Source organism: Rhinichthys klamathensis, unplaced genomic scaffold (assembly GCF_029890125.1).
Source record: "Rhinichthys klamathensis goyatoka isolate OS25496 unplaced genomic scaffold, OSU_Roscu_1.1 h1tg000376l_1, whole genome shotgun sequence".
Lineage (NCBI taxonomy): Eukaryota > Metazoa > Chordata > Actinopteri > Cypriniformes > Leuciscidae > Rhinichthys > Rhinichthys klamathensis.
Genome location: NW_026606883.1, coordinates 153,539 through 165,911, shown reverse-complemented (window position 1 = coordinate 165,911; position 12,373 = coordinate 153,539). Strand labels below are relative to the sequence as shown.

The window sequence follows — 12,373 nt, the reverse complement described above, 5'->3', positions numbered from 1 at the left end:
TGAGTTCATGCAACTATTCAAATATAAAAACAACTCCCAAAGGGCATGAGAGCCCAGCCAGCCATGGAGGAGCTAGCGCAACATGATGTGCATTCACAAAGAGTGAATCAGACACCAGCCTTTCGAATGCTTGCTGGTCCAAACCGAGGAATTCCAAAGAGACCAGCTTAAAAGACTGAAGCAATACTTATTTTTTAACTAAAGCTCTTTAGAGGATATTGGGAAGAAGCAGCAGTATATTAGAATGGATTTACACCGATGTACAATATGGTTCAAAATGACAACATCAAAGCATGGCCCAGGCCTACAGATTAAAATGACCTAAATATAACCCTGATCTGAGCTAGCTGTAGCTTGTTGGGCTCCCATAGGAGCCTCCCAGAGTAAAGCAGAGAACCTCAACAAGATCTCATAAGCAATAACTCAACAGTACTCAGCAGGATGTGGTCTTCTGAACTCCAGCAACACCACCACCCCCCTCCCGAAGAACGAACAGGATTGTTTTCAAATGCCTTACATAAGTGAACGCAGGCATGTAAGCACATTTACACTCAATTACATGCAACACATGCTCTTGGCACTGCCCCATCTAGCCATGTGTTCGATCCCTGCCATGAGACACAGCATTTTCTGATTTATAATGTTTTAAATGAATCCAGACTGCACTGTCACATTAGGACTGGTTTCATCGGTTCATATGCTATCATTCAGAATAAAGCTGATGAAATAAACCCTCAGAGTAAAACCAGCCATTTGAGGTCCCACAATGAAGCCCAAATCCAAACATCAGCTCTAACTGCTCAAAGCCGATTAATTTACACATTCTGGGACTTACTCGTGAAATTGGTATAATTGGTCACTTTACATTGAGTGTTGAAAGGGGATTAAACAGTCAGTCAGAAGTTTATATTGGGTTTTGTGTGATTCTGCGGCTTAACATTCCAACAGTCTCGACACTTTGGACTAAGTATGACTTATCCCCTGAATCACAAGGGCTGGGCGATAAATACAATATTCACAATAATTCTGCTGCCAGTAATAAAAAGCAACATTGTGGATATCTCAATTTGAATGTTTTTTGTTTGCCCATTAAGTTAAAGGGATAGGATAGTTCACACAAAAATAAAAATTCTGCCATCATTTACTCACCCTCACAAGACTTCCATTCATCTTCGGAACCGAAATGACCTAAATGAGATCTGTTTCTTATATAAAGTGATCGTGTCTCTTCATTACTTATATTAAAAAGCTCAATTCATTTGGATATGGATGAACTTTTTGATGCATTAAATCTTTGGTTGAAGGGACTTTTAATGGATGGACAAAAATGATGAGAGAATATTAAAAAATATCTTCATTTGTGTTCTAAAGATGAACGAAAGTCTTAGGCATTTGGTACAACATGAGGGTGAGTAAATGATGACAGAATTTTCATTTTTTGGGAGAACCATCCCTGTCATTAGTGCCCGGTTTCACAGACCAGGCTTAAGCTAGTCTCAGACCAAAATGCATGTTTGAGCTGTCTTAACTGAAAGCAACTTGCACAGGCATATCTTAAAATATGAGTATATGAATAATAATCATTAAAAAATGATTTGTCTCAAGATGCACACCAGTAAAGTTTTTTTCTGAGGCACATTTATAAAAGCTACTTAAATGTCCTAATTTAACTAAGGCCTAATCCTGGCTTCATCTAAGCCCTGTCTGTGGAACCAGGCCTATATGTTTTTAAAATTCAGGAGAAAAACAAATGGCTTTAACAGGGAGTCTAATTCAATTCCGGGAATCAGTTTTGTCCATTGTCCATTTCAAAGAATGGATTTAAAACTCAATGATTTGTTTGCATCACACAAACATTTTAACAGAATTCTTTCCATGCTATTTTCATATTTTTTTTATTAATATATTGATAAAAATTCATCTTGAAAAATGTTGACATATTGGGTTATATATATTGGTGCAAATGAAAACGATCAATATTAATATGAAATTTGTGTTCAATTGGTAAATATCAATGTGAAAATATTTTGGACCTATATATGGAAACAATCACTATTTGGTTGAGATGGTAAATCCTCATATTTAAAATAGAAATACAGAACAAATGCATAAATAGAAATGCAAAATGTAAAAATAAATACTATCTGTTTTAACCATATGTATTTTGTCTGAAGAACAGCTGAGGTGACATAAGACATATCATTTTCCACCCCCAGTTTGGCTGTTATTAGCACAAGCTTCAAGTGCACTAAAAACAAACATTAGAGGCGACTGGTCAACACTGCCAACCACAACATACACAGACAGTGAGATAGTCCTTCCTACTGCTGCTGCAGACCATCACTTACGTGTGTGACAGAGAGAGAGAGAGAGAGAGAGAGAGAGAGAGAGAGAGAGAGAGAGAGAGAGAGAGAGAGAGAGAGAGAGAGAGAGAGAGAGAGAGAGAGAGAGAGAGAGAGAGAGAGAGAGAGAGAGAGAGAGAGAGAGAGAGAGAGAGAGAGAGAGAGAGAGAGAGAGAGCAAGACGACTCTGATTACAGTTTGTTTGCTGTCATCTGAGCCTGTCCAATACTACAGTATGATACACTTGGTCTGGTATGGCTGTGAGCGAGCAACAACTAGTACATCACTGCGACATAAATATCACCTCCATAATGCCAGCAGATCCTGCACTCTAAACACACCGTGCTACGGATAACCTATTCAGTTGCTGTTATTTACTAATGGCACACTGTCACGCATCTGGTTTAAATGACTTCTTCTGACAACTTTAGTATTTTTCACACTTTCAGTGTCAGCCATGGAAAGTTTGCACCTATATCATACTTTCAAACAGGCAAATTTGGATGCAGTTTTTAGACTTTCTGAAACTTTTGACTTTTTAAACCAAAGAATTGGAAAGCAGAGATATGTGCTGGCAGAAAAACAAGCGTGATTTAATGTGAGATGTCAGACACATTCCTTGGTCGTTTAGTGAACAAAAGTGTTGTTGCCTGTGAGAGCTGGCGGTCTCCAGACCATGCTGGACGCTGGATAAAGACAAAGCGTTTACTCAACCAAACACTGCTTCATAGTGTGTGCCATTACATAAGGTTTGAAAAGATGTGTGCACATACACACACACAAATTGATATAAACAACAGAAGTGGAGATAACAAGAAAGACAACACAATGAATAAATCATTTATGGAAGGTTAGGTTGTCAATTCAAATACTTAACAGAAATATCAACCAAGTACACAAGTACTTGCTTTTTATGAATGAATGAACGGGTCCAGTTTCCACAAAAATATTAAGCGGCATTTAACATTGATAATAATAATAAATCTTTCTTGAGCACCAAATCAGCATTATAGAATGATTTCTGAAGGATCATGCGACACTGTAGACTGGAGTAATGATGCTGAAAATTCACCTTTGCATCACATGAATAAATTAAAATATATTTTGAAATGTATCGAAATTAGAGCTGCACAATATTAAAGAAAAACGTGATATGCAATAACGTGTTAAATATTTTGATATTTGATATGCGATACGATAATGCTTTAAGTGTGTAAAATAAATTCTATTTAACTATATTTAAAAACTGAAAATTATATGGGGGGGGGGGGGGGGCTTCAGGTAGGACATTATGTTTATTTAACAGAAACTGAATAATCAAATGTAAAAATAAAACACTGCCTAGTCTTCTCTGTATGAATTAAATATACACTGATTCTTATTAAAGCTACAAAAGTTAATCCATCAAGATCAGGGAGTGATTTTTCTCTTTGTCTATTGTTGTTTGATTAACATTAAGCACACAGATTGAAGAAGGTGTATTAGGCTGCTGTCACTTTAAGAGCTGCATGGCTCCAATATGTTGTTACATGCGCACTGTCCTTCTATGTAACTGTTTACTCCATTGACTGTGACTGACATAACTGACTGTGCTTATGTGAAAACTCACCAAGATTGGCATTCTGACATAATTTTGTGTGTATTTGGCTATAACTGCAGAAGAGTTGAAATCGTGATTACACACTGCCCGAGAGACGGCTTCATCATGTGTGCATGTGTACTTCGCTTATTGCGCCTAATAACATTAAGCATGTCACACGTATGTAACAGTCATGTGTCCAGTCTATTCTCTGCTGTCTGCGTCTCCCTAAAACTTAGACCTTTTGAAGTATTAAAATCATTCAGCTATAGTAAGCCATTAAGATATGCTTATCGCGATATGTACATTTTCAATATATTGTGCAACCCTAATTAAAATAGAATAAAATGTAATATTTCAAAATACTGTTTTATCGGCCTATTGTGCCCATTCCTAATTCATCACATTAATCATATTTCTGCAATAGATTACAAGTTCCCCACTGATTTATGAAAGTCTTAAATAAAATAATTGTATTTAATTATTAATATTTGATGTACTACTCAACGGTAAAGTGCACGTCAGGCACCAGAGAGTTTTAAGACTTTGGAACAGAAACAGATTATTTCAGTCTCTAACATGCAGGCAGCGAGTTAACCATCTGTGCCAGTGTGGGAGAGATGAGAGACGCTGAGATGAACAGAGGAATCATGATAAAGGTAAAAAAAAAGAAGGAAAAAAACTAGAAAAGGTTGCAAGAGGGATGAAAGAGTAGACCGCAAACCGTGAAACCATCTGGATAATCGTCGCCTGCCAGGAAACTGTCCGACGACTCCTCCGTTTTCACACAGAGAGCAGACACCACAGTTACTGCAATTGTCAGGCTGTTAGTGACAGTGTAAAAACAAATGTGTACATGAAAGAACAATATTCCCTTTGCTCTGACAATATATCTTCAAACTAAATACTGATTTCAGCTTCAGACCAAATACGTGTGTTGAAAACAGATCTATTTCAACTGCAACTAGTCATTTTAACCAACAATTATTGACTTAAAAATCCAACATACATAAATGATTCTAATTAACAGCATTTAATGCATCTCTTCCATGCATAAAAAAATCTGTCATTATTTAATTGCGATAGCCATGCATGACGAACAGACACAAATTTAAGTCATGTTCCACTGAAAATCATGCCTTCTGCCATAGCTCAGTATTAAATCAAGCATGATGTCAATGATGTTCGACCATGTGATGTGCCACAAGGACCGATGAGCTCTGATGATGTCATTGACATCCAACCTGACATGCGAAGCACTGAAAAGCACCATATTTCACTCAAAAGGTACAGCGGAGTGCAGGATTTTCTGAGAATATAGACTAAACATCATCAAAACTATCAAAATGACTTCAAAACATAAATATAAACTGACTTTTGTAATGATTGATATAAATTAAGATGGTTCAAATGCTTCTTTTGACTATAAGAAAACAGATTTGGAACTACACGAGGGTGAGTACATGTACATGACAAGAATTTCCAATCAAGGTCATCTTGATTCTCCTAGCAATCAGGAAATTTGAATGTGCAGCTTGCACTTATCACTCTGATTGTGTTGGTCAGCAGGAACGTGCTATTGTGATTAGATGATTGCTGATTGAGTTTAGGTTGAGAGAGACAGACAGAGGAATTGTCTGGTGGTGTCAGGACGACTGCAAGGCAAACTGGCAGTTAAGGGTGAGATAAGTATTGAGTATTTACAGATGCAAGCTAAGCTGCCAGGAGACTGATGAGATCACTGACACGCTTGATAATCAACATTTATCTTATCAAAGAAAACGGCCAAAATGGAGACAAAGAAAAACAAACGCACACACAAACAACTGAAAAGCACCTTCACAAACACACAAGACACGAGGATTGACACAGAAGCTAAGATTTGACCTGAAAACGGCATTAAGACTGTTACTTTATAGCTCAAGGCCATGTCTGCCACTGCCAAACAAAGCAGTTTCACTCAGAGAAGCCATTGTGAAAAACTGTCTGATGGTCAGGGAGTCAGATCTAATCATATTTAAACATCATTAAAACCATTTTTCCCCAATATTGTTTGAGATTCACCTCTAAACCTCTGTTAAATCCCTTTGTGGATGAGTATTTATTTAGCTTTTCTCTGGGAAAGAAAAACAATTGAGGCCAATTATGATTGTTATTCCACAGAAAAACATTTGTTTTTGTCATCTTTAATCTAAATCTAAGAACTTGTGCTGACCTCTGAAACGACTTCCTTTTTCGGCAGACATCTCTAAACCCTCTTATTTTGAAACCACTTGTCAAAGTGACCACTTTTTATGATCCAATAAATTCCTGATGGATAAAATCATGTCTTGAAAAATATAAATATAATAAAATATCAACTACCGGTCAAAAGTTTGAGGTCGGTAAGATTTTTTTTATGTTTTTGAAAGAAGTCTCCAGACAGTGCTGTCAAAGAAGCATTATCAACAGAACCAGTAAAATGCTGTGCCTTTCACAGATCTGAGACCAAAATGAAATGTGTACACCCGAAAATAAATGACAGTCGGAATGGGATCGGTGCTTAAACAACAAATTACCAATATGTTGGGACAAAACATATACAGTGCTTAGCATAAGTGAACACACCCATGCTAAAGTTGACTAAAAAGAGGAATAAAAAAATCATCTTTTGGAAATTTATCTTAATGCCTTAATTTAAAAAATGAGGAAAACTCTAACCTTTAAGAACACCAATGTTCTTTGTGAATGAATAATGTATCGTAAATAAATAAATGTTCTTCCTTAAAATACAGGGGGCATAAGTCAGGACACCCCTATGTTAAATTCCCATAGAGGCAGGCAGATTTTTATTTTTAAAGGCCAGATATTTTAATGGATCCAGGATACTATGCATCCTGATAAAGTTCCCTTGGCCTTTGGAATAAAAATAGCCCCACATCATCATCACATATACCCTTCACCACACCTAGAGATTGGCATGGGGTACTTTCCATAAGATCATCTCTCAATGTAAATCAATACAGCTATTACACTAACAGAAATAAAACCATAAAATTTCAGGATTCTTTGATGAATAGAAATATCAAAAGAACAGCATTTATGTGAAATATATTTTTGTAACAATGCAAAAAAAGTTATTTTTTATCAATTTAATGCATCCTTGCTGAATACAAATATTTTAAAAATCTAACTGAGCCCAGACTTTTGAACAGTAGTGTAAAATGTAATAATAAAATATTGCTTTATTAATAAAACGTTTTCTAATTGCAACATTTTCTGATGCTAAATATAATAACTGGTGTGACACCCTGATGGAGCTTTTCATTGGGCTGAACAGTGATTTAAGCCTTTTTCATTCACCGGTTCCCAACAGAAAAGTCTTTCAGAAGGATTCCTTTAGTGCATGTTAATTTTGCGACATCTGTCCTGACTGCACTTTCCATGAATTTGAGGGAAGCTGTCTAGTCGGTGTGCCCTCATCCCAAACCCTGTTCCCCTGGGACTTTCAGCATCTCGCTCTGTCTGTGTCACGGGATCTGGCTAAGGAGGTAATAGCTTAATGCAGTCAAAATCAAAGACCATGGATGTCACATGTATTCTGAGTCGAAAAGGTCATATAACTACACTCACTCACACACATTGATACTGAAAGGCATTTCAGGGGAGCATGAATATATGGAACAATTATGAACTTTGTTAAATAATAGATACATGGACACAATTATATGTGACAAAATGTGTCCTGGAACGCACATTAATACCCGATACTCTCTCTCACACACACACATTCACTTGATCTCTATCTGTAGAACATTCAGCACTTCTAACAGTCATGAAGTGATGACAGACTCATGAAGAATCATGTGATCTTTGCTCCACTCCACTCTGTGTGTGCCCTTGTTACGGTCATATGATGCATATAGGTCAGAGAGGCGTCTCTTCACTGCTCGTGTGCCAGTCTATGTTTGGACAGGGTGACCAGAGCACCGCACTTTACAGTTTAACCCAGAAGACCATAATGTGAGGACAATCAGAGGTCAAGAGGCACTAGTGAGAATTCAAACTTTCCTAGTATCACATTTGCCTGGAGCAACTTTCACCCCTTTAGGAAATACATGATGCTATGGAGACATTTAGAAAACTTAAATAACTAATTTAAGTGATAGACTTAAATACAAGCATTAAAAGATACCCCACCAGAAAAAAAAAGAAAAAAAATCACAATGTTCAAGGCACTTTATAAATGAGATGCACTGTAAAAAATATATAATCAATAAGTTATGACAGCATGTTTTTACATTGATTTAACAATGTACAATATTCTATTTTTTTTATTAGTCATACAAGATTCAACTAATTTTTTTAAGACAGTAAATGTAATTGATTGAAAAGTTGATTGTACTTAAATATCAACTTTTTTACAGTGTGGTAACCATATACATTTTGTCTATTTCATTTCAATGTTTATTTAAAGTGTATTGATAGAAAACACAATCAAATTTTTTTTTTTTTTTTTTTTTATTTATGGGAACCATGTAATTTATTTTATACATATTGCCTGTTTAATTTGTTTAACTTTTATTGATAGAAAAACAAATCTGGCGTTTTAAACGAGGGGATGGGTTCTTATAAAACCTCTAAAATACTATTTATTTGACCTCCTGAGGTGGATGGTTTTCTGAAGGATAAGAACATTCTTTTGCTGACCATTTATTGAAAAAAAGTGAAAATACTTTTTTTGGCCATAGTTTGTACCCCATTTATTGAAAGTGCCTCCAACAATAACATTTGAGCAATGTTGTTAACACAAGCCCAATATCATTTATATTACGCAATAATAAGAGGCAACAGAACAGTTGCAGTAAAAAGAACAAAAAAGCACATTTTGCAACAATTTCATCTTTGAATCACTAGTAGGCCCCCTGGGGCTCCGAAGTCTCTTTTTATATCTAAATCAGATAAAGAAAAGCCAGTGTTTTCAAAGAGAGGTTCAACACTGCTTCTGGATTCACTCCCAGATATTTTCCTTCGATGATGGCATAATTACTCAAATAATTCAATTAGCTGCATACCAGCAGAATATACTGTATGTTCCTCAGAGGGAACACAAAAGAAGTGAGAAGAAAAAGAGCAGCACTTGGAAAACCAACACTGGAGATTTACAATACCCAGAACCAATAACACACCACAATGCACAATATTAAATAATATGGGTTATAAAATAAATGTATGTGTTAACGGGTTGTGTTAATTTAGAACACAACAAGCAATAGACATAAGAACAACTGCTATAATCAGTACATTTTAAATAATGCAAAGATAAACCTATAGGAGCAACTAAACTGTCAGGATGCCTTCAATTTTAGGTAATAAATTAACACATTTGAAAACTGCAAACCCCAAACAATGGAGTTCTCTGGCATCATAAAATCCAATGAGTGTGTGGAAAAAATAGCCTGTGCTCAAGCAAAATACCAAGCTTATTATACAGTAACCTCTTTAAAATAACCTGACAGAACTGGGATCCTCATTCAAGGAAAATATATGAGACACTAAAGCTATACAAAATGTAGTGGGTGATTCAGAAACTGTGCTTGTGAGAAGAAAGCTAGATCAAAGAAAGCTAAACTTTGTAATTCCACCTGACAATCAACATTTCAAGAGTTCCAACCAGTTTGTGATTTGCTCAGCTGAAGAGAATAGATAAGGCTAAATTAGCTCTAAACAGAGGAAGTGAAAACCCTCATGTAGTGTGAGGTTATTAATGACACATACTTCAATATGCCACAAGCTATGGGTGACTCAAGCTATGATGAATAAAGAGATTTCAGTGTACCAATGAATATATAGAAATCTAACAGATCACCCTTCTCTCTATGAAAGTATTGCAGTGATAACATTTATATTATTACACTGGATTATCAGCAATAAACTGGGAATGAAATAAACCAGGGCCATGGGCTGATTAGAATGAGAGGGAGAAAGAGAGAAGTGGTTCTGTTATCACATCCTTCGCTTCCCCTGCATTCTCAGAGGAAAACTGTTACATGCGTTCTGCATCATTTGAATATGCTTGAAGTGTCAACTCTGAGCAAACGCAAGCTTTTCACTTTAAGTACAAAACTTATTTTACAATACCATCCAGGTCTGGAGAGCCTAGACAGATGTTATGCCACTGTAGTATGTGTTAAAAATAGCCATACCTCTAAATTCACAAAGCAAACAATAGGTTAGTCTCGATTACAGCCATCAGTTCCCCAAATCCGAGTACACCCAGCTACACCATGGCCCGTAATGATATTTTGTAATTGAATTCATCTGTGCTGATTTAATAAGCGTGCTGCAAAATATCTCAGTGTGTTTGGATATGATTAAAGACATTTCCAGGTCATGTAACTGATTCATTTGAGCAAACTTTTTTAAAAAAAACTTTTTCAGCTATATTGTCGTTTAGGGAAGAAATGATACTGTCTTATATGTTTCTGAAGCCTGTTAAAAATCAGAACATGGTCATTAGCATCGTTGTTACAGTCTGAAAGAATGAATAACTTTCTGTAGTGATAAGCCAATGTGTTCTTTCGTTCATGAACAAATGTTTTTTTTTAAATAAGCCATGTCCTCGGACAAATCGCTGTTGTTTGCTTTCATGGAGACATATCTTTCGTTCATCAAAATCCCTTTCTTTTGACTGCTTTCCTGGTTTCAAATACTGACTAAACCACAAGGCAAGCCAATAGCTTTAAAGTAAGAGCTGTGAAAAATAATTTCATTAGTTGGATCAATTGAAAGAACACACTTCCTTCCATCACTGAACAAGTCGTTGTTTTGAGGAAGCACATGCAGAGTTAAACTTGTTCACAATAAAGAAGAGAGAAATTATGTGTAGAAATGACTTTTTTGACTCTCTAATAATGCTGCTGCATGACAAAAGTCGTAGCTTTTTGCAGCATAGGTGACAAAACATGAATGATGCATAAACACTTAGGTCCATAGTCTCATTAGCAAGCACGGACATTTTAATAAAGTATCATAAGACTTGATGCTTTCAACGAATCAGGAGTGAATGATTCAAAGACTCACTCATAATCATATGCACTTGTCGCCACCCATTGGCGTAACAACAACATAGTGACTTGCTAAGTGTAGGCCTATACTAAATTAATCGGATAACGAATAAAAAAACTCGAATCACTGGAATGAATAAAAGTGATTAAAAGATTAACTGAAACGGAAAAATAACAACACTGACATTTTTAGGATGCCTATCTGCGAGCATCCGCAGTTCTTCCAAACACATTCATTCGCACTCTCACCTTCATCTAACAGTCGCTCGAGATGGTTGAAAATGCCACAGAAGTTTGGCAGGCTGCTCATCAGTTTCTTGTCATTCATGAGCTGCATCAGATAATCAGGAGTCGGCTTAGGCTTCTCCTTCGTTTCCATTTCCCCAACCATGTTTAAAATATTGGCCCCCCCAAAAAAAGCTTAAAAAAACGCGTTAAGCTTTGGAAAAACACGACAGCCCCCCACAAAAACGCAAACGGAGGGGTTTGATATGTTTTCCGTTTTATTCCAAACTTCTGACCCGATGTTGCTACTAACGTTACTTTTCAAACACAAAGTTCCAAGTTTGTATCACCCTCAATCATCAGTTAAAAAAAAATGATGACGCAATTAACGAAACGAATCTGCGCGAAAGTTCTTATTTGTTTGTAGAATGTTTGCAGTCAAATAACTCCAAAAACTCCCGCATGCCCGCTGAGATTTGTTCGTCTCTCCTCTTCTACAGATTATGTTTTATAGCCACCACACCAAACCTCTATCCTGGCTGTTGAAAACAGCTTCTTCTTCTTCTCCCAGGACTTTTTCACCGACCGTCGATGTGTTTCAGAGCACTTGAATAACGGGTTTAAAGCAGAGGCAATGTTAACTTGTAGGCTCTATCTGTCGCGCTGTGGAAACTCCTTTAGTCTCGCCTGATGTTTCTGTGTTCAGTGCCGTTCTCTCCCAAAGCTGTCTGTCAGTCACATGATCATGATCAACCCTACACTGCTCAACATTGCCATCGTGCGAAGTCGCCAATGGGAGGAGAAACCAGCACAATCTCTCTCTCTCTCTCTCTCTCTCTCTCTCTCTCTCTCTCTCTCTCTCTCTCTCTCTCTCTCTCTCTCTCTCTCTCTCTCTCTCTCTCAAACTTGTACACATGCAGTATACTTGATGTTGAGGAGGAGCTCCCATTCACAACGCTTTTCTTACATTAAAATCATTATGAATTCTACAGACTCTTTGTATGGGAAGCCAGCCAGGGGCTAGAGCCTAGTTGTTACACTTTTTTAATGAAACATTCCCATTAAAAATACAGTTTGTGACAATATGCCATATGCAAAATATGTAATCGGACATTCGAACGGGGCTAACGTTCTGACAATGTTCTCTTAAAGTTATGAACAACGTTCTTCTAGTAACGTTA

General features: G+C 36.7%; 1 protein-coding gene across 5 annotated transcripts in view; it reads right to left on the bottom strand.

The window, feature by feature from the left end:
• The window catches only part of qki2 (QKI, KH domain containing, RNA binding 2), a 41,255-nt gene extending 29,288 nt beyond the window's left edge, over positions 1-11,967 (bottom strand). For 3 of the 5 annotated variants that reach the window (XR_008803794.1, XM_056233761.1, XM_056233762.1), the window contains exon 1: positions 11,217-11,965. Coding sequence is in view for 4 of the 5 variants with exons in the window: in XM_056233761.1 (XP_056089736.1) it covers positions 11,217-11,358 (142 nt within the window). In the remaining variant the exon portion in view is untranslated. Of the gene's footprint in view, positions 1-11,216 lie in introns of all 5 variants that reach the window. The other 2 variants (XM_056233759.1, XM_056233760.1) reach the window with 1 other exon arrangement.
• Positions 11,968-12,373: the final 406 nt, after the last annotated feature.